At 40.4% G+C, this 23672-nt stretch overlaps 1 protein-coding gene across 2 annotated transcripts in view; it reads right to left on the bottom strand.

Moving 5' to 3' along the window:
* runx1 (RUNX family transcription factor 1) overlaps window positions 1-23672 on the bottom strand; it is a 181316-nt gene that overhangs the window by 29253 nt on the left and 128391 nt on the right. For both annotated transcript variants that reach the window (XM_052013880.1, XM_052013881.1), the window contains exons 3-5: window positions 16008-16252; window positions 15084-15240; window positions 13891-13995 (exon numbers count right to left, since the gene is read on the bottom strand). In XM_052013880.1, coding sequence (XP_051869840.1) covers window positions 13891-13995; window positions 15084-15240; window positions 16008-16252 — 507 coding nt within the window. The remainder of the gene's footprint in view (window positions 1-13890; window positions 13996-15083; window positions 15241-16007; window positions 16253-23672) is intronic.

Here is a 23672-nt window from a genome sequence, read left to right as displayed (position 1 = left end):
AATAACCCACTTTTCCCTACTCGGCAAAAAGCAGTGCATGCAAGGATCTAAATGCCAGACACAAAAGATAATGTGTCCATTACACAGCCCACTGAACTGCCCAGACAGTTCAGTTAGTGAATAGAGTAAACTACATTAAGCACCTGTGCTTAATATTCTGATACATGCTCTCAGTAATTGCTGGCAGCACAAGAGCAGAAGATTATCTTAAATATTAATTTTCTTATCCTCTGGCTACCTTTGTTAAAACCTCTGAAATGCTCTTCTATGAGGTGGGTATGACTGCGGGGGACACCGTATATTTGAGCTAAGGACAGCTCATTTACATTGTTGCGGCAACGGTTATCAAAATACGGTTACACTAAAGCATCCAGTGTGAAGTTCCTCTTTTCACTATTCCAACTATGTGCTCACTATGGGTTTAAACCAAAACTGCAAGAGGAGCAATCTGTCTTAGATCAGGAGTACTAAATGTGTGTGGTGGTGTTACCCACAGGTTATACTGAGCTTCACACAGTTAGTTCCATTGAAGGCCACAGAATCAAATGTGTGGATGCTAGTGCAGCCCACAGCCAATGCTCCCCCACACACTTAGTACTACTGAGCAGCAGCAAATCTCTCTGCTGCAGACATGAACCATTGATGCACAATGCAGATTAATCCCTCAAGATATTCCTTCTGTTGAAGTAAAAGTAACAAATAAGTGACCACCAGAGGGCAGGCCAGACAATAAAGGCCAACCGCTCTACATTATTGTATTCTTTAATATTTACTGAGACCTCACAAGGTAGGAGAGTTGTAATGTGCCTAGAATAAAGTTCTTTTTCTAAAGTTTACACTGTAAACAAGATCACAGTCCTCAAGAATCATAAAGGAAGCAACATAAGAAAATTCAAGAACTTGAGGTCATTTCTGCAGTTGAGTCTGCAAACCTGTGACTCGTTCAAGAGATTAATTATAGTCTGAAATCTGAAAATTCTAAGTCACAGACATACATTGAGTTGGACAAAGATTAGGAAGTGAAAATGGGAATAGGAAGATGTAGTAAAGTGTGAGACCAAGGGAGGAAGTGGGCCGTGCTTGTAAGCAGAGCAGAGGGGGTCGGCAGATATGTGAACTGGATCCATTGACATCCAGTGAGGGAGTGGATGCCAAGTGTGAAGTCCATCTCTATCAGAGGGTTCTCTGTCTGTTGTTCTTTTCCAAGACGGGTGCATCGACTGACTGCTTTCACCACATCCTGTTTTCATATCAGACCCGGTACTTCTCCTCCCTTTTACATCATCTTTGTTATTTGCACAATCTTGCTTTTCTAATGACCTGCATTGCTTAACAGAGATGATCTTTCACATCATTTAACATGTTCCTGCTTCTCCATTAAGCTGCTTGTGGCCCACTTAACCCACTAATACCCACCCTGTGAAAGAATGAGCTCTTCTTGGTGGAAACGGTTCAGGGACAGGCATTGCTTCAGACACCAAGGGAGCTACTTAGTCTTTGAATTATGTTCTGTTATCCTTTTGAGTCTATGGAGAAACCAGGTGATTTGATGGTTTAATGCCTGATTTGAAACAAAACATCTCTGGCAATGTGTCAATCCCTCAGTACAATCCAATGATTATGCATTCAGCTATCAGGACAACTAGAATAAGAGACAGCTGCCGTAGAGAGCTCTGACGAGAATATACGTTCTTATGCATTTTGTGTAAAGACATCATGATGTCTGATACAATAACTCCCTCATCAAATAGCCTTCCAAGGACATGAGTAGTGGATGAGGTAACGAAGCATTTCTTCCCTTTTGGAACTGAAGCCTATAATAGTTCAGTTCCTTTGGGAGACTTACATAGTACTGCACAGACGGTGGCGATTCAGCCTGTTGGTTCCATACTCCCTCACAACTGACAATCCTGTCAGTCCCATTCCGTCTTTCATTTCCTCTCACTTCAACTCCCTTTCCGATTCTTTTGCACATTAGCTAGCTTGGGGTAATTTACAGTCGCCAACTAACCTACCAGCACACCTTTGGGATGTGGAGGAAAACAAAGCAGAAATTAGAAACCCACATGATCACAGGGAGCATGTACAAACTCCACACAGGCAGCACCCGAGGTGAGGATTGACCCCGGGTCCCTGGATCTATGAGGTTGCAGCACTGACTGCTGTGCCACTGTGTTGATGAGACAGATAAGGCACAGTCCTTGAGAATGTTTAAAGGGAACAGCACAAGGATATCCAAAGAGTCTGAGACCAATTCTATAGTTGCATCTGCATACCTGTGACTGACTTGTTCAAAAGATTAATAATAGTGTGAAATCTGAAGCTTCTCAGCCCCAGCGCACAGTTTCAGTTTTCAAACTTTATTTGAGTAATACTTGGTTTTGAGATTTAAATACAATTTGCACAGAGTTAATTTTGTAAAATATCCCAGGGGTGTTATGAAACAAAATTTGACACGAAGCCATATAAACAGATACCAGGACAGGTGAAAGGAGTACCTTTTAGACAGTATCTTAATGAAAAGGAAAGAGGTAGAGAGTCAGACGTACCTAGGGTGAGAATTCCAGAGGTTAGCATATATCCAGCTGAAGGTACAGCTGCCAGTGGTGGGATGATAGATGTAGTCTGGTGTTGGACAGGCAAATGACATGGCCACCATATACCAGACTCTAGACTCCTGAAACAGGCACTGTTATTCCAAGCTCTGTCATAGGAGGAGGTTACCAGGTAGATAGAGGAACATATTCAAGGATGTGCTCAAAGATTCCCTGAAGAAGTGGAATCAATGCCCCCCCAGACTTCTGGGACCCTCTGCCGTATGAGCTCTCTAAGTGAAGAAGGAGCATTCAGAAAGGTACTGAGAACCAGGAGTTGATGAATCAGGAGCACACACAGAAGGAGCAGACACCACACAAGTTACGCCAGCCTCATCAGCCACCTCCTGTGGAGGAGTCTGTGGGTCTCCTATTGGCCTCAGTGGTCAGCTCAGAACCCACAAAGTCAGAGTAGAAGCAAATCATCCCTGAAAGACTGCCTAGGAAGAGGGGATTAACATACAAACTAGGAGCATGAGTAGACTGTGTGACCTCTTCAGCCACTTCTACTGGTCCATAAGACCAAGGCTAATCTGATCTGCTCTCAACTCCTTTTTGCTTGTTCCCCATAGCCCTCGATTCCCCTACAGTCCAAAAATCGATCTTTGTTAACCTTGAATTTATTCAGTGATCTGGACTCCACAGCTCTTTGGGTTGGGGAATTCCAAAGGTTGCTGACATTCTGAGGGAAGAAATTCCTTCTTACCGCCCTCCACACTAAGTAGATGGCACAGTGGTGTGGCAGTGCCAGTGATCTGGGTTCAGTCCTGACCTCTGCTACTGTCTGTGTGGAGTTTGCACATTCTCCCTGTACACGTGAGTGTTTCTCGAGTGCTCCAGTTTCCGCTCATTTCACAAAGACGTGTGGGTTGGCAGGTTAACTGGCCACTGTGTGTTGCCCCCAAGGTGGAGGTGAGAGGTAGAATCTGAGGGAGGGGAGAAGTTGAGGGAAATGTGGGGAGTATAAAAGAACAGGATTGGTGTAGGATTAGTGTAAATGGGTGCTTGACGGTTGGCACAGACTCATTGAGCCAAAGTATGTATGATTCTCTGACTCTATAAATAGGTGACTCCTTACTCTGAAGGCCCTCCCCCTACCCCCCAGTTCTAGATTCCCCAAAGATGGTTGGAGTGCAGAGGTCCCAGAGGGCTGTTCAGATGGTGGAGGTTTTGCAGAAATAGGGAAGGGAAGGCCAAGACAGACTTGGGGGGAAAAATATGTATTTTAAAATCAAGGCATGCATGGGCCAGTGACCACTGTAAAACACTGAGCTCAAGGCTGATGGGTGAGTGAGATGTTCTGAGTCAGGACACGGGCAGAGCATTCTGCACAAGGCTGTGCATGGCTGCAGAGTGATGCTGGCTTTGTGTCAATAGCAATGTGCAGAAAAACCTGCTGGAGCCAAACATGTGTCAGTTCAGGATTTAAGTTCAGCTGTAGGACCACCTCAAGGAAGCAGTATCATATAACACAGCCTTCGCACCAGCTGTGCTGTAGCTGCAAAGCCAACCTTGAAGGATAAAACGAGAGTTCATGAAGTTCCCAGCCAGCCCACCTTTACATTGTCAATGCTAGAACTGTCCTGTTGCCACAGATGAGATTCCCTTCACTGACATCAGACAACTTGCAGTGTCCATATATGTGTCCACAGGCAAACTAGGCTACTCTCTCATGACTGGAGAGCATTGCAGATTTGTTAGTCTAACTCACTCCTTCCCAGACTCCAAAATTAGCTTGAAGCAGATGCTCAGTCCATTCCAAAGAAAGGATGGCATAGTTTGTCATTTGGATGTGGAAAATGCTGTTCAAGCTAACTGGAACACAGTCATCAATTCAGGCATAAACATACTTGCTTCGCACAACCTACGCACATAACCTACCTTAATGTCTATAATCTTCAATCCAGGCATTTGCTTTAAGTATGACAAAACTAAAGATGTGGCTTGTGTGAGAACGAAGTATGGTCACCATTGTAGTAGAGATACATTACAAGAAAGAGCTGGAAGTGTTTAAATCATGATAGAATAATGAATCTCATCAATTTAGTAAGAATGTATCATATTGCTTGGATGGACTCCAGTTGGCTTTGCAGCCAGAACCAGATGAATCTATGTCGCTGTATAATTCTCGACATTAACCTTGTGAGAACTGAGCAAGTTTGTGAGAACCAAACAAAACTGCTCATCTGTTTGTTTACCCTTTCTGCTTTCATAAACACCCACACACCACACACAGTCACGTATGCCCACACACAGACACTTACACAGAGACACAGACAGATACACACACACACACACACACACAAAGCCACACATACACAAGCACACGCACACGCACACACGCACACACACACACACACGCAAACACATGCAGCACATCTGTCGCATACTATCCCCAACCCTCACACCCCCGCACACACACAGCACATTTGTTCACACACACACACAGATACATAACCATATTCACACATCTGCTCCACACACAAACACATGCACGTCTGCATATGCTCACATCTGGTCACACACAAAAAGATTGGCACTTGAATAGGCAAGGCATAGAACGATACAGACCTAATGTGGGCAAATGGGATTAGGCAAAACAGTTGGCATGGACATGTTGGGCCGAAGGGCCAATTTCTGTGTCTACAACCCTATGGCTCTCTATGAATTTAAACACATGCATAACCAAACACACACATGCGCACACACATACACATATACACATATGACAACACAGACACACCCACACATTTATGAATATCTGTCCACACATATAGCCACACCAAATAGATCAATATATATGTACTTCCAAACACATAAATGCTTTCAATCCATGAAAAACACTAAAATTCTTTGTGTCTTTGCTGTGGAAGCATTCTTGCTGCTGAATCAGGAGATTGTGGGTTGAAGTCTGATGCCAGATATTTGAACACAAAAATGCAAGACAGCTTGAGGGAATGCTGCACTGCCGCTGCACTGCCAGAGGGGAGGTATTAAAGCGTGACACCATCAAGTAATTGTCAAAAGATCCCATGACACTGCCTCAAAATGTCGGAGGGCTACTCTCAATGACCTGGCCAACATTTATTCCTCAATCAACATCACTTAGTGTTGTTCATAGGAACTTTCTATGCATAAATTGGCTGTTATATTTCCTACATTAGAACAGAGCCTGCTCTTCAAAAAATAGTCTTTAATTGGTGATGAAGATTTTTAAGCTATTGTGAAGTGCTGTCTTTACTCTCCTACAAAACAGGTAGGATAGCTAGAAAAGAGCTCAAAGCCCCAAATAAACTACTTATGTCTGAAAGACTTTAATTCATAAGCCCTCCATATAACCAGTCATAAAGATTGTTCAGTCTGATAATGCCAAATACTCAAGCCAGCCAGGTTTCTGCCCAAGTTTTAACTGTTAAAAACTTTTGTTAGTGTTTCCATCCACATGACTCTTTCAAACCTTTTGTGCCTTAACTAGACAGAGCAAAACTAAAATACTGTAAGATTCTTGACATTATAAGTTAATTTATAATATTAGTACAAAAGTATTTAACATATCTGTAACATTGTGAACTGTACTTTTCTGGTCAAGAGGCTCGTGACGTAAGTATTCTATAATTGCAAATCTATTAATTAATGCTGCTGATACTGGCAAACAAACAGTCAAGGGTATATTTTGGCAGTGATGTTGTAAGCCATTTCTTGGTTCACTACTTTTATGGATATTTATCTATATATTTTAAATAAATGAATGTTTCTGTTGGAATGGCAAAATGATATTAGCCAGTATCGGAAATGGTATGTTTTAGGTGGTAGAATATTTCCATTGAGCTTAATATGTGTTATTCCCTAATCACTATTTTAACAGAGACCTTGCTTATTTCAAATGGTTTTATGGCAGAGACAAGTCATACAAAGGTGCTAAGTATCTGTGTGCTTATTAGAAACAGTAATTTCTTGGCTTGTGTTACCAATAGATCTACATAGAGGTAAACCAGGTCAGTCACTGTGTGGAAATTCTTCTAGGAATTTTAGCTCAGTAGATATATATTTCTCTTTGCGTGCGCACGTGTGTGTGTGTGTGTGTGTGTGTGTGTGTGTGTGTGTGTATATAATATAATCTGATTCAAACAAATCTCATTTAAAAGTGGCATTGGATTGACCAATGGCATCATTCCTGCAGAGCATACTAATACAGGCTGCCTAATATTATCTCATTCATTGATGCCTTTTTGGCAGTAATGTGCCTGACAGTTTGTACAGAAATGAATAATACTCCTGACACTATAAATATATTTGTACATTTAACTGATGTTGACTGGATTCTTCAAGTAATACACACATAGTGCAATGGTTTCAAGACAAAATGCAATGGGCCAGACACTAATATGCCAATTTCATTTGGTTACAATCACAGAATGGGTACTAAATCCAAATCCAATTTTTCCCGCAAGTTATTTGTCATTTTTTTAAAAATTGCAGAAGTCAGATGAAGGAAAAATTGCTTGGGGTTTTGAAAGCTTAGCAAAAAGATTCAATGGTGCATTTTTATTTTCCTTGCTTTCATGATATGAAGTCGACAATACTAGTGTGCAATATGTACATAATGTGGCTAACTTTGATTGTTTTAAGAGCTGGTGAAACTATTCACACTGGTAAGGGTACCTATTAGTTATATATTGTAATATAAAATGATACATTTATCCAAGATTACCATGAAATAAGCAATGTTTATTTTCACTTGCCTCCTAATCTGTGATACACTACAGTGAATTTCAGATCCAATTATATAACGAAACCTTGAGGTCTTTTTTCTGGAGATGATACACATGGTGAAGAAATAGGCAAAGTGGAACGAGAGAAATGTATTGGGGAAGGTATCTGTTCTCCACCTGGATGCTTGTGTTTAATTTGGTCTGTTTGACAACTGGTGAAGATTCAAATGAAAATACCTCCACGTCCACAGAGGCAGAGAGATACAGTATGGAAATAGGCCCATCGAATCCCCACTGACCATCACCGCCCAGTTACATTAATCCCATTTTATTCTTCCAGCATTCTCATCAACTCCTCCAAGGTTCTGCCACCCACCCAAACACTAGGGACAATTTAGAGTGGCTAATTAACATACCAACCCACATGTCTTTGGGAAGTGGGAAGAAACCAGAGCATTTGGAGGAAACCCATGTGGTCACAGGGAGAATGTGCAAACTTAACACAGATACTACTGGAGGCCAGCATTGGATCCATGTCTTTGGTACTGTGAGGCAGTGGCTCTACTAGTGGCACCCTCTTATTTAATCAAACACCCTTTTTTTTTGCTCTAATCCTATCCCAGCCCATTTACTCTCCCCACATTCCAGTCAACTCCCTGTAAATTCTACCTCTCATCCACTAGGGACAATTTACGTGGCCAATTAATCCACCAACTTGCATGTTTTTGGGATGTGGGAGGGAACCAGAGCAGCCGGGGAAACCCACGCAGTCACCGGGAGAACACACACACAGACATCACCGGAGGTTAGGATTGAACCAGGGTCACTGGAGCTGTGAGGCAGCAGCTCCACCAGCTGCACTGTGGTACTGCCCTATCTGAGTGGATTGTTGTCTGCTTGGTACTTTCGGTGCAATGATATGATCATGGGAAAGTACTTTATTTCCAGGGAATGACTTCATAATACTGAAAAAAGTAATTTTTCAAGATATTATCTAACCATTTTGTGAAACAGAATTCCTAAAAATCTGTGATGTTATAATTTTTCTACTAATAGCTAATTTTGTGGACAGAACTGTCAAATGACCTATGAAGCTCATCATCCAGTCATCATAAATAACCGTGTGCCACCAATGCATGAAACTGCTCTATAAGATAATAATAATCAGAAAACTGTCCAAAATGCAACTAACTGCTAAATACAGCAAGTCGCTACCTATCAGCATTGTGGCACCAATTCTACTGAAGAACATTCAGTTGAAAGAGTCAGTTTGCTCCAAAGATGAGACTTGTAAATAAATGTCATAAGATGCACATATCTGAGATATAAACCAATACTAATTCCATAGATGAATTTCCAGGTTTCATGGAAGAAATTGAGTGGGCACAACAAGTGGCAAAGTCAATATGGAGAATGTTCTGTCCCCAACAGAACCTTTTTTTGGGATATGGGTATTTTTTGATCATCTTTTACTGCCCTCAAACAGATAATGGTGAGAAGTTGTTTTGAAATGAAAAACACTGTGATGCTGGAGGAACTCAGCAGGCCAGGCAGCATCCATGGAGAAAAGCAGGCGGTCAATGTTTCTCGAGTCCTGAAGAAGGGTCCCGACCTGAAATGTTGACCGCCTGCTTTTCTCCAAGGATGCTGCCTGGCCTGCTGAGTTCCTCCAGCATCATTGTGTTTTTCATCTAGATTCTAGCATCTGCAGTCCCTTGTTTCTCTAGTCGTTTTGAAATGTTTGCAATCATCATAGTAAAGATTTGTTACAATGTTGTAGAGCAAAAAGACATCCGGGAATTTGATCCAGCAGTGATGAAATAACAAGCAAGTATTTCCAAGTCAGAAGTGTGTGTGACTTAGAAGGAAGATTAGAAGTGGTGATGTTTCTACACACTTGCCTTCTTTAGAGTGATGAGCTCGATGGCTATTTCTGAAGCTGGCTTAGTAGGTTGTTGCATGGCAAAATATGCTGTAGTCTTAGCATGTTAGATGCTTAAGGCAATGAATGAAGTGCTGATCAAACCAATAGCTTTTTCTGCTTTAGTGTGGAGTGTCTTTGTAATTACACACTAATAGGCAAGTGAAAAGAATTGCATTACAGATCTGATTTGAAGATAATGGAGAAGCTTCAATGAGTCAACAGGTAAACAGACCATTCATCACAGGATATCCAACCTGATCTAGAAGTAACAGCATCCCCTCATATGTTCAATGGTCACCACTCCAGAGTGTTGATAATGAGAGCAATAATAATCCCGATGAACAGTATGAGGAGTTGAACCTGCGATCCTGTCCTGAGGAACTCTGGCAGCAATGTCCTAAGACTCAGATGGCTTGCTCCAACAACTATAACTACCTGATAACAGTTCAGTAACCTGAAATATTAACTCAGTTTCCCTGTCTGCAGGTGCCTCCTGACCTGCTTAGGATTTCCAACATTCTTTTTAAATCATAAGCATTTCCCTTTGTCGCAAATATGACTCCAGCCAGTGCAGAACTTCATGCCCTCCCACTCCCAGTTCTCACTGACTTCAGGCTTACTGAAGCTGCCAAAGTGTCTTTGAAAAATTCCAAATTTTGATGTCTACACAGGTAGGGGAGAACACAGACGTGTTCAAGCTCAGCTGCAGACAAACACACTGCCAAAAACACACGCTGATAACTTACATATGTAAAGTTACCATTTGAATGAACTGCCCAAGACTAAATTAACACATAAAGCTGTGGAAATTATATATAAAATATGATAAATAGAAATTTGACAAATGGCACTTAAATAATTCACAGCATTTGAGCTAATAAATCAAATAATATCAAAAGATATAAAATAGTTTTCTAAATTTTGTCATGTGTAAGAGTGCCAAATACTGATATAGTCCTTGAATCATTTCAGATTTATACAAGCTTGTGCAGCAGAAGTACATCATCAGTAGACTCTTTGGATCTCACAATGTTCAGAATATGATAAAAATCCCAGGGATCAAGAGCTAAATATTACCAATACCAGTAATTTTAAATATTGTACTTAATACTGAATTTGGAAAAAGCTGTGGCTTAAACATCAAAATGAAAAGAAAATGCATTGCCTTTAAACTTGCTTGCAATTCTTGTGCTTCTCACATATTCCAGCTTGTCAGGTTTAAAATGAACCTATGTATTCACAGACCATAGTTACTATCCAATTTGTGTTTGAAATTGGCTTCTGCCATCAACAGGAGCAATTTTAAAAGATAACATAAGCAAAATATTATTGTTATCCTTTCAAGAGAACTTACATTTTGGAATATTTGAATCTGATTTTGATTAATATCTACATGTAGAGTTTCAACAGTAATTTCTGTTAAAATATCTAGACGCTTCGCAGTAAGATACTTATACTTGAAGCTGTGGCTTCCCACTTGCAAGTGTCATTCTTTATCACAGCACTGTGAAATCTGGCAAGGCGTAGTAAAAATTTCAGCATGTCCTGCTGTTATTGTAAGGGATTTGGTGTGATATGACCTCCTGCAAATTTCTTCACTTACCTGTATAACCATAAGCTACTCCCCAAACAAACCAATTTTACATGAAAAGACCCAAAGGCAGCAAAATGCTGGCTTCTGTGCAAATCTGAATGACATGAAGCCACTTGCCCTAACTACTCTTTATATCACTTCTGTTTTCACCGTTTTTAAAGCATTTTGTGCATAAAACAATTGTTTAGGAAGTGAAATAGTTAACAAAATGCAGTCCTACATGTAAAATTCTCTCTTGAAAATATCCTGCAATGAACATAATTTTCAAATGGAAGATCTCTTAATATAATAACAATATTAACTTATAATATTGGATATCAAATGATAATTTCCTCTGCAATCATTTATTAAGTTCTGGATAGCTGATCAGGTATGCAAACTGATGGCATATTGTTAATGAATCTATCACAGCTCCGGTATATAGAGAGCACTTTGACTCAACTCTGTGGTTTGGCGATGAAGTGAGATGAATCTTTATCTGAAATCTGTTGGTTTCTCTGATGTTTACCAAACACGAGATCAAAGGTAATTCTGTGGTTTGGACGAATGGGTGAAAGGATAATCTGCTATTCATAAATAAAAAGACTAATGCCATATCCACCCTCCAAAAAATCTGAACTGTGTTTCATATTTTATTGTAATCCCATGTAGATATAGAAACATTATATTCAGATCATGTTGAAGTACTTTTTATTCTTGAAGAGATTATTTTTAGAGTTAAGCCTGATTTATATTTTACACTACCAAATTTACACTGCAAATACAGATAATAAATTGTCATTTACTAATAATTACTACCAAGAAGAGTAACTTGAAATGTAAATATTTATATTTAAACAGTATGAAAATTAATTATTTGCATTGTAAGCAAAATTGATACTTGCTGAGAAAACTAAATCTTTTCATATTCTTTTAATCATAAAATCATCATCACTACCCACTGGATATCCAAACCACATAAATAATCTCAAAGCTTCTAGATGGCCAAGATTAAATACTTCTGACTGAATATAATGTGCTGGCAAAGAGAGATAGAATTTTTAAAAAAGTATTAAGTTTGAAGGGAAGGATCAGTGGGAATTAATAATGTCTTCTTTTTGAACCAAGGCAAAGCAAACCATTTCAAGCTTTTGTTGATTCATTTTGTTTGGTATATCTAGTGTAGCCAAAGATTGACATTAAAGTCAGAGCAAAACAAGATATTTTAAGGATTGGTATTTGTGATGGTTGAAAATACTAAATATTAATTTACCAATGTATCAGATAAGCATTTTAAAAGCAGAAACTATAAAGAAACACAGTGAAATTAATAATAAATAATACGCTTTGTATTTTAGTTAGAATCATTGTGTCAAAGCATCTCAAAAATGACCGTACTGTTTGAGCCATTGCTCTGTATTCCCTTGTAACTGTGCCATCCTTACTGTTTACTACTGCTAATCTCCTAAAACTGTCATTTGTGACCATTTTGAATGTCACATCTTTGTAAAATGCTTAGAAATAACGTTACATTAAAAGCTATAGTTTTATATCGTATATTGCAAAAAAATGTAAGCACCTACAAATAAGTTCAATAATTATTGAAATATTAAAGCAGTTATTGTGTTTAGTTTATTCTAGCATTCTACAACTAACTTTATTCATTTTTCAAATATATACTATTATATCAGTGTTAGTTTTGTTTATTCACCTTGAGTAAATACCTACTCCATGTTGCCCGTGGAAGAATCAAATGATCTTTATCAGATAAAAAACTAGGCATTTTTCGTTGATACACTGATTTGCTTGAGTACTATTGAATCTTAGCATCACGTTTCTTTAATAACAAGCATCAGTGTTTTTTGGGAGAATGATGTGTACAAATAATTCAAAATATTCTATTTATGTTATTTGTTAGATATTTATTTACCTTATCAGGTGATAATAGTTGGTATTTTTGTAAAATATTAATAGTTGTAATTGTTATTAATTCATATGTAAGAAGATACCGTTGCTATGGCCTGACAATGTTTAAAATTTGACATAATATTAATTATATGTGACTGACTTACAATGCATTTTTCAACAATTGCTATTACCTCCGAACTGAGCCAAATGAGCCAAAGGTGCTTAAAGTGAACTATACATTAGGCTGCTTGTTGTTAACAGGTCCGCGTTCCTTAATAATTTATTACTGGACCTGCTTTTACAAATGAACACAACATAGAAAATTCCCGATGCCTGCAATTTATAAAGTGCCATAAAATCTTCCGATAGACAGCCGTATTAAGGATCCCAGTGAGATGTCTTTCATTATTTTAAGGAATATAATTCCACAACAATTTTTGAGTGCTTAAATAGAAAGACCATTTGGTTTAATTTATGTGGTCATTATACATATAGCGAATGTAATGTTCTTTTAAACGGCCAATGACGTGTGAAGATGATTTAATAAATGCATGGCTTTCACTTAATTTTAAAAGTCTCGTACGATTATGTTTTACATATTAATACCATGAACATTTCTTCATAGGAATTAATGAATAAAACGTTTTTTTGACAATAGTACGTTAAACTGGCCACCAGACAGTCTCACAGAATCATGAAAATCATACTAATGGCAGGTTGAGAATCTTTCGGCGGGTAAGGAATTTCATTCATCTGATGAGGAAATTATTTAAAATACTCGATGTACGTTGGATTACGGTTTGTTAAACACATTCACTTGAACGTTATTTGTTCAACATGCGGATTTTTTTTCGCTTCCGCAACCATATACACCCCCTCTACGCACTGCAAAACTATCGGTGTGAATCAAGACCCTTTGTTGCTTTATAAAACATTTGGTTTGTCCTTAAAATAAACGGAAGTCACCTGTCTGTTGGAATCTGTCAGCTGTGCCCAAGCAGCAGATAGTTTCTGGTGCATTTGCGCAATTTAACATTTGAACGATTCATGGCGACTCAGAACATAGAAAACAGTTCTGGCATTTCCCCATCTTACAGCATCATTGTGGAAATATTGTACAGGACACAACGCTTAAATCCCGCCCGTTCGGAAAAAAGCAAGGACAATTCGGGTACTCACTCCTGGGTTCTCTGGGTCCGTCCACGGTAATCTTGATGGCCCTGTGGTAAGTGGCGACTTGAGGAGGGTTTGTAAACACTGTGATGGTCAACGTAAAACTCTTCCCTGAAACAGGGGGCACAGCAACCAATGAGCAGGTTATAGAGACATGTAGGGTTTAAAAATAATGGGAATATGTTACCCGTGTTAACAAAGATTTAAAATCAGACCGAAATCAACACTTTTACTGTTAACTCCATTGCAGATCTAAATACTTTACAGAATGATTGTCACAGCATGCCATCATCACATTTCCCGTTCTTAGTTTCTTTATATGTGTTAACTTTTTTCCCGTTAATAGAATTTAATCATTGCAAATTTTCTGTGATATTAGATTACATTTCAATTTGTAGCATAACAACAGCAAATGTTTCACTGAAGTTATTGAGTATCCTTCACCAATATGTTTTAAAAGATTGCTTAAACTCAGCTTTTGTCCATTAAAACTACTTTATTTTTAACAAGTGCAGTTCTTTTTTTTAAAAAAACAATGTTTTTATCTAGACATAGCAGTAAAGTATAGACCAGTATATCTGGCATTTTATGTGGCTTAAATTGATTTTACAATGGGTTGTAAATTCAGCTGCTAACATTGTGGTCTGATTTAGCCAGGCTAATGTGACCTGATAAGTTGGTCTAAATATTTGGAGTAACCCCGAGAGGTTTCAGGACAGTTCAGGCCACTGGTAAGTCCCAAGCGGGCATGGGGTAGAGGGTGATGGAGCCAGAGAATCGAAACGGATCTCCTGAAATTGTGACCGTGCAGATTAAATGCCCGTTTGGTTTCTGTAGAGATCCCGGTGTTCCCCCACCTCCTTCCTCACCCCACCCCGCCCACTCCAAAACCGCCTCCCCAAATAATAACAATCTCCGACCAAAATAATATCAAGACCCTCCGCAGATTGTCAACAGCCCCAGATATTGTGCAGGCAGCTCCATCTGACAATGTAGAATCAACAAAACCTGATATAATCTACATTTAGCAGAATATTTTCGAGTCTGCTTATCAGGCCCAGATGACTTTGCTACTTGATACATTCTGGGCGAGCATTTACGTTGAAGGGAGGATTATAACAACATGATCAGGGAAGCAACAGCGAAGGTCGGAGAAACTCCCGGCCCGATGAGTTTTGCTTTAGTTTTGCTTTGACTACCTCGTCCACTCCGGCCGACGAATCGCAGGTCGTTAAAGCGGGCGACTTGGTTCTTCATGACGGCCGTGGCGTTGCGCAGCTCGGCCGAGTAGTTCTCGTCGTTGCCTGCCAGGACCGTGACCAGAGTCCCATCAGGAACATCTCCCAGGGCGACCACCTGCATCCGGGAGAGGAGCACAGGTCAGGCACAGAGGGGTCAGAGCGAGAAAGGGAATCAGGCAGCACCCACTCTAAATCCTCAACCCGCTTCATCGCCAAACCTAACCCTCCAAATATCTCTTCCCCACCCCCCCCCCTTGTCTGGAAGCAAAGCTTCCCCCATGTTCTGACTCCTTCAGAACAACGTTGCACAGCTGCGCCTAACAAGTGAACTAAGGGTTATGAGTTAGAGCAGGAAAGTCCCCTTCCGAATTAACACAGCAGGCGTGAATGGCGGAACAAACACGAGGGGCCGAATGGCCTACTCTTACTTATATTTCTGATGTTCTTCTAAAAACACCCTTTTTTTTAGGGTATGCAATTTCCCTGTATGATCTCGGTCAAAACTGTGGGAAAAGGCCCGCGTGTGTGGGTGGGAAAGGGGAGGGTGTGCGGGGGAGGAAAGACCGGCGTAATTTATAATCCAATTTGTAAGAAAACTGAAGTTATCGAAGAGCCCTATAACGCTAGTCTGGGAGTACGTTCATCAGAGGGGGTCAGCCCTAAAAATAGGTCACCTTGACCTGTCACCTCTGCATATCGGTTTTAAATTGTTTGATTCACCTTTCTCCTTTTATTGATCGGCACCAGATAGTATAATTAAAATACACTGCAGCAATGCAAAGTTTTTGCTCTTGAAACTGGACTACAAGACCTATCAAAGGTTCAGTTACAGCCACTGTCGGCACCAATGGGTTTCACCGAAGTATTTCACACTGGGTTTACCTTAAATGCGATGGGAAGGGTCTTGTTACATCTCCAGTGAGTCGGCAGGACGGAGCAGAGGAAGTTTGGACTGTCAGTCCGGACCAGCTCTCCGGGATGATCGGCTAACACGTCGACCATGCTGCGATCCGCCGGCCGCAGTTTGCCCATAGCGCTGTCCGGCGGCGCCAGCGGGAGGGAGTCACCCATCTTCGCCGTGCTCAGCGTTGTCGAAGGCGGCGTGAACCGGCGGCTAGTGTTGGTATCTACAGGGATACGCATCACAACAAAGCTTAGCAATCTCAAAGACAAAAATTCTCAACACCGGGCAGCTACAGAAACTTGGCCTGTGCGAGGGTCTCTCTCTCTCTGTCTCTCTCTGTCCCCTTCCCTCAATCCACCTGCGACCCAGTGCAGACCCCGGAGTCTCTGGAGAGATGAAGCCTTCGCTCGAGTGTCTGGCGAGTTTCAGCCGCAAGCACCAGGCGTAGGTGGGGTTTGCGATCGGTTCGAGTCAGTCACGGGTTAAAGTAACGAACTGTCCACCTGTAGACGTTCTGTTGTTGAGCCCCCTTTCACTTTTCCAGTCCCACACCACGGTTCTGGTTGCCGGCTGCCCTCCCGCAGCATATCGAGAGGATGTTAGCAGAAATTGACGCCCCGATCGTGCAGAATACCGATTACACTCAAAAGCAACGAAGAGGCAACTTTCTTCTTTCTTTTTAAAAAAAGGCACGGTGATTTTATCCAGCAGTTGAAGAGACCACAGTTCGCTCTGCTCAAATAAAATAGTTCCAAGTTACTTTTTTTTCCCTTCTCTCTACGACCACAGCCACGGTTTAATTCTCGCAGCTTTCGCTTTCTAGATCTTTATTGGGGGGCAGCGTGGTTTTGCAGCTCGGTTAGACTTGTGGCTCTTCTGTGGTTTGAGACGTGCAAACACCACATATATAATCCCCTGACCAAAATTCAGAGCGCACAGAAAGAGAGAGACCTTCAGTCCAACGTGAACTTCATACAATAGACACCCGCCCTGTGGATGCCTCTGCGCCAAATAACGCAAAAAAACCTTTAAAGTTTTTTTTTAAAAGCTTAAAAAAATTAAACTGGAGAAACCTAAAGAAGAAATTGACTTCGTCACTCATAAGTAACTTGCTTCCCTTTTCTGCATGGGCATTCCTCCTCTTAAGGTGCTGTCCTTTTTTGTTGTAAAATAAAATTATTTGAACACTACGCTGGCAGGAACACTTCAGCGCTTTATGAATGAGCCTCTCTCTCTCTCTCCTTTATGATTTAAGGTGAATGTCTCGGAATTTCTGCACAAAACCCCTGGCGATTTCTTTCTGTCGGCAGGAAACCCGGGCGGATTTGCATATCCCGTGAACCGACCAATCCGCAGCGCGTTCTAGAATCCGGGCCCGGGCAGGAAGGAGGGACGAGGCGGGTCTTTTGGACGGCTTCCAGCCAATCGGAGAAGGAGCCTTTGTGCTTTCGAAAGCGCCCCGGGAGCGCGCGGTTCCGGGACGCGGCTCGCGCCGGGGACGTGCGCGCGTGCACGAGCAAGCGCCGCTTCCATCAATGGGATTCCTGCACCTCACCCTCACATCATCTCGCAATGCAAACCAATCTCGAGCGCCTTCAATCTTTTGCACCTCATTTATTTGCACAGGATTAAAAGTTATTTTCAAAATCCAAAATGTATGCACTATCCTTTGTTCCAAGTCCACCGAGCAAAGAAAGAAAGCAGAAACCTGTGAGAAACCTCTTTTATTTCACGGATTTTCTTCCAAAAAGTGCAATGTTTTAAGCGAGCAGATAACCAGAAAAAAACCCAGAAAGTATTTAGTTTATTCAGTCCCTATTGGTGACCTTTTTCTTCTTGACTGCGTTGTTTATATACTGACAACTAAATATTTACACATAAATTCGATTTGGAGTTTATATCAGTGATTTTTTAGCTCTTTTATTTCTAAATATTATGTTATTTTAGGATTTCAGGTTTTCAATGTTATCTCCACAACGTTAGCACACAAACACACATGTAGTGTCGGGAGTGAGCAGAGAGCGGACATGCCTACTGGACTCCTAAGTCTGAGCATTAGTTTACATAAGTTTATGTCCGAGATAAATATATGTTTTTGTATCTTAAAGCTGCAGAAACTATAAAATCTATGTCGACTGGAGGAAACCATAACCCATATAGTGCGAAACATGACATCAGTACACACGCCCTGCGGTAGATCGAAATAAAAGCAGCTTAAAGGTCTGGTCTACTTTTTAAAATTTAATTATAAAGTTTTAAATGTGTTCAAGCACGAGGATTAAGAAACTCTACACGAAGTTCTATGCTTTCCACTCCGATCTCCTACTGAGGATACAGCCACTTCCTGGTGCCTGTGTATTTTTGATTATGACATTAATGGTCTGGCCGCCGGCAGATAATCACACAGGTATGATTTCAATTCCACACAGTCCGTGGTTTGTGACCCTTTGGAAACCGCAGGAATCCAGCTACTGTCTGCGACACTGCGGCAAGAATGGGCGGTTAAAACAACGTGAGACGAACGGCGACCGATTCGCGAGGCAATGGGCCGAAACCTCGCTCGTTTCCTGTCATGGTGGAAAATTTAATAAATAAACCAGATGAGAGATAAAAAAACAACCCACGCATCTTTAGTTTTCTTCGATACTGCAAACTGCGGCTCGGGAGCAGCAATCCCCAATGATGAACTCCAGGGGGCAGCAATGGACCTTCAAGCGGCGCTGTTTCTCTGCACAAGTCTGGCACCCGAGCAAAAGCTGGAGTTCTGTTTTTGGCTGTTAAATTATTTTTTTGCAGGGCAAGCAATACCTCTTTTTGAAAGAAAACAGAATGTGTGTGTTAACCCCATCCACATCGTAGGCGAGTTTATCTTCTGACAGATTAAACACTACACTAACTGTATATTTTTTATTCCACGTGTCAGACATATCATGTGAGCGAACCACCCCCTGCGCGATGTCTACATGTCTTGGCAGTACATTTTAGTTTCTGTAACTAAACAGGAAGAGTCCCAATAAAGATATGAGTATTAAGAAAAATGCTGCGGCAGCCTTTTTTAAAGAAAAAAAGATTTTCCAGTCGATTTCACAGAATATAACTCTTTGAGGACTACGTTGCTGGATGTCCAAAATAACAAGACAATTAGAATTATTGATTTTATTTAACTTCGGAGATTCACATGAATTAAATTATGTTCATAAGATTGAATTATTATTTGGCAAAATGCACAAGGCGGCAGGATAAATGTCTACTGACAAAATTGTAATAGATTTTTTTGCAATGCCCAGCCAACCTTTAAAATGCAATGATTTTAAATTGAGTCTCCGGCTTATTCCTTCCCCTTTTCATCCGGCATTAACTAAAATCATCCTCTGTGTGGATTTAAACATTCTTTTCATCTAAAGCCTTGTAGGGAGCGGCGTTTGTGACTTGATTGTCATTTTTATCTCCTATTTAGAGTATCTCCAAAGGCGTTTTAATTTAAACGCGCTATTTTTCTAATGGGCGACTTGCATGTTACATTGTCTCTGTAATGCAATTGCTTCAGTGTTTCGTCCAAGTAAACATAACAGTCAAGCAATTACTTAACACACACATAGTAACGTTAAGATTTTTGTTTACCCATAGTTATACATGGAGTTGCGATTTAAATGACTGCCCAATTAATCTATCGTTTCAGCGGGTATTTAAAGGTACCCACAAAAACCACATATCAATACTCAACTACCAAATACGTTTTCTCCCGGCCTTAAAGCAAGTGTTGGTGTTACTGCTGGCTGGGTGTCATCAACACAAATGCCCTTCACTGTTATTGGTCAAGTTCAGGATAACAGGGCACCAATGTTGTTGATTTATTAAGAACTAGTCAATCCTGGGCCAAAATAATAACAATAGTAAGGCTACCAGAAACAATAGCCCGGAAGGTTACAGCCGATATCAAAAGCAAGTAGCAGCATCGCGTGAAGCCAGGGGTGTTAAATTAATTGAAACCGTAGCCAAAAATAACGAAAACAGCGAAGAACTTAAGCTTGGATAGGGGTAATCACTAGGAAACGGGGAGGTGACGTTTAATAAAGAGAATAATTTTGGGTGGTGGTTTGAGAATCAGCAGAAATAGATCCATTTTAATACACCTGAAAAGCCAAAGGGCTGTCGATATCACTGATTGGTTGCCTAATTCATCGTTTCCCTTCCAGCGTTTCCCCGAAGCTTTAAAGGTTTATTGATAACAATATACCCCGCATGACTTTAGCAATGTACCTGAATCAGTTGCACGTAGACACGTCCGGTGACAGAGACTGACCCTTCAATTCGTGTTACCTGCTCTCACAAGATGTGTGGGTTAAATGGCGTGTGTAGAATCTAAGGAACGGTTAAAATTTACCTGTGTAGGTGTGTTATTTTGGTAAACTGGACTCGTGTATATACTCACATATGTTATAGAAACTTATGATCTCGGTGGGAACTGCTTATAAACGATAATCTAGAAATGTGTTGTCAATAAATAATGTTTCTTTTAGTGATTCTGTTCTCCTCTGCACTCATGTGGATTAATGTTGCTTAAAGACAAATATTATAATACATCAAGTGCATTGCAGGAAATCATTTAGGGTGTGTAATGATTGATTTGACTAAAAACAATGTAAAAAAACACAAAATAAACTTATTTATCGTGCCTGGTGTAGAACTTTACCGCCTCTACGTGTCTCTTATGTAAATATGGTCACTAAGGCCTTGTTATCTTAATGAGGAGTCTGTTTTTCCTCGGGATTATGAAATGTTTCCAGGTCACATGGTAAATGTAAATATTTGATTAAATTGCCCGGGTCCCTCTCTCGTCTTCAGGTAGGGAGAGTGGAGGAACTACCCGACGGTCCAACTTCGCTTTATCGATTGTCAATGTCCTTCAATAATCCCATTGTCTACAATGGTTTCACATTTTTACGGAGCAGTCAAATAACAATGCGGGTAAAATCGAACGGGCAAAGCCAACATCGTTAAAAGTTCAAACCACAAACATACTCTGGAAATCTGAAAATGTATTTAAGTAGATTTTCTCATATGCAACATACCTCAGCTCCATCTTTCAAAATAGACCATCGAGTTTGCTAATTTTAAAACTATTCTCTGTTTACAATACTGACCACTCATAATTATCCTGGAACCAATGATCAGTCGAACGTACATGAAATGTAAATTTCCTCCTCCCGAACGGACAGGGCAGTTGTCAGAATGAAAAATAATTTAAATATGTTTCAATCTAAAAGGATAGACGGTGACTATTAAAGATATAGTTAACATGGAATTCCCAGTGGCTCTCGTTTGTTGAACAAGAAAATGCTTATTGCAGAGCCTTCCGAAGGTTTTCTAGTGGAACTTACAATAGGAGTTGTTTTGTTAGTACATTTGGCCGATAAATTGCAAAGGGCTCCAATCGGTTAACAGCCATAGTTACCACACCTATTACTGATGCCAACAATCCTTTTTTCATCCTGCACTCAAATCTGGAACCCTATTTCAAATGTAAAGTTGCCTTCTGCTTTCTCGTCATTAGAAATCTCGCATACCTTCCATTAGTAACTAACTGGAGTTAACCACCTTAACATTCCATTCCTGTTCTCAAGCTCCGTTTAATTTGCAATTTACCTGACCGTTACCGGCGAGATTGAAAAGATTATTACCTTTTACAACGGTTTACAAACTTTTAAACACTTAATAACTATGTTAACTGTGTAATACCGGATCACTACTGTTAAATCTTCGCAAAGCTTCTATCTGTGTGGGATGTCCAATATTTGGAAAGCGATAATCCAGCTGTTAGACAATGACATTATGCACTCTCATTTGGACAATTATAAACACGTTTTTGCGTTGAAATCTTTTGTTTTGAAATCAGTGGGAGAAAGGTGCACGTTGTATTTTAAATTTGCTTTCTGTATAATACCTGGAGACCTGTCGTGCTTCTGATTCGGGTTAGAGACCGATTTAAAGATCACAACCCTTCGCGCCCAGAAACCAGGACTCCACAAGCACCGTGAATTAAATGAACCACGTCTAAAAGAATGCTGGGTGCGATTTTCTACAACAGTAAATGGTTGGGGAAATCACTATTGTGAATGGTTTTACAAACACCTCATTGATTTTAAGGGGACACTCTTAAGGAGGAGCTTTGAACACGGCTCGCAAGAAACAATAATTATTATTATAAGAGGTTATTGCATAGCCAGCAATCGCTTCACCGCATTCCGTTAATCTCCTGCACCCAACGTTTCGCTGACCATGGTGCTTATGGTGTTTCCGCACGATGTTACCGAATCCATTAAATATATGAAGCTCGTATTTGCTTTTGAGTAGCGAATTAAATTTAACGGCATCTGGGGCGTTTGTTGGAGGGAATCACAGGACAGGGAGGATTTTCAGCTCATCGAGAGAGATACTTGGAGTGGGGATTTGTTTTATTTTTTGGGTGGCGCTCGTTGTTGGTGTAGCATGAGCCCAGAGATGAGAGTTCAACCACACAGGATGCTGTTGACCTTAGTCAAATGTACTGTCCTGGTGCAATGCATCACACCTCACTCGTGGGCCGTCTTACAACACGTGTTTCATGCTGATGGTTAGATTACTCCATTGTACCGTGTCTGTTAACGTGGGTGTGATAACATGAAGCTAATTTATCTCCTTAAAATACACAAAAAACACACAAAACGTCAGCTAATTGTACAGATACGCAACCTGATCTCTGCAATATTCGTCAATTTCCCGCAGTCACGGAAAATAAAATAATGGAAATATATGTTTGAAGGGTGACGAACATCAAATCCCTTAGGAAACATTTTTCGTTCCAGACTTCGAAAGAGGTCTTGTCCTGAATCTCCATTAGGTATATTTCTATGGTTACTAACTATAGTTATGACCACAGTTTCCGGGTTTGGACTTCGTTAGCTGTTGCATATTCTACCGATTTCTGCTTGCATACCTGAATTTTTTCCATTTGTCACCTCCCACTCTAAACCGCTTGTGTTTGTCTGAGGGTGTGCTTAAACAGTAGCTTTTTATACACCTCTTTAACATGAATACGTCACATTTGTTTTCGTACGTTTGTAGCCACCCTGTCAGTCCCAGTATAATTTCAATTAACTTCCACACATTGCTTAGTAACGGTAAGGGGAAAGGATGACTGTAGGTTGATCCAAGAAGCACAGTCACAAGCCGAGTGTAACCATAGTTTGCTCTGTCAAACAGCGCCGTTTAAATTCCTTAATCCATGCAGGCTTTCCTATTTAATTCAGTTTGCCAGTCATTGTGAGAGTTACTGTATAGCGCCATTGAGAGCTCGAGTATTCAAATAATTCCTAAACCTCACACAAATAAATAATCGATTGCCTTGCCAAAACTAGAGCTTGTGGCCGTCAGTCTGGTTACTCCTACAACCCCAAAAGCAAATATTTAATACCAATGCAAGGAAGTTGCTTTCGCAGTTTCTTCCGATATGAACTTGAGTTACACATCTTATCTTGCTCCTGAACTGCACAGTGTGGTGAAGGCATGTCCTCACCAACAGCTGCCTATTATTTCACAGTGCCTTTTGTTCCTATTGCTGGGTCTACAAGACATCACAGACGTGTCAGTACATTAGTAAACAG

This window comes from Pristis pectinata, chromosome 4 (assembly GCF_009764475.1).
Source record: "Pristis pectinata isolate sPriPec2 chromosome 4, sPriPec2.1.pri, whole genome shotgun sequence".
In the NCBI taxonomy this organism is placed as follows: Eukaryota; Metazoa; Chordata; class Chondrichthyes; order Rhinopristiformes; family Pristidae; genus Pristis; species Pristis pectinata.
Note: the sequence above shows the minus strand (reverse complement) of the source record. Positions and strands in the feature narration are given on the sequence as shown.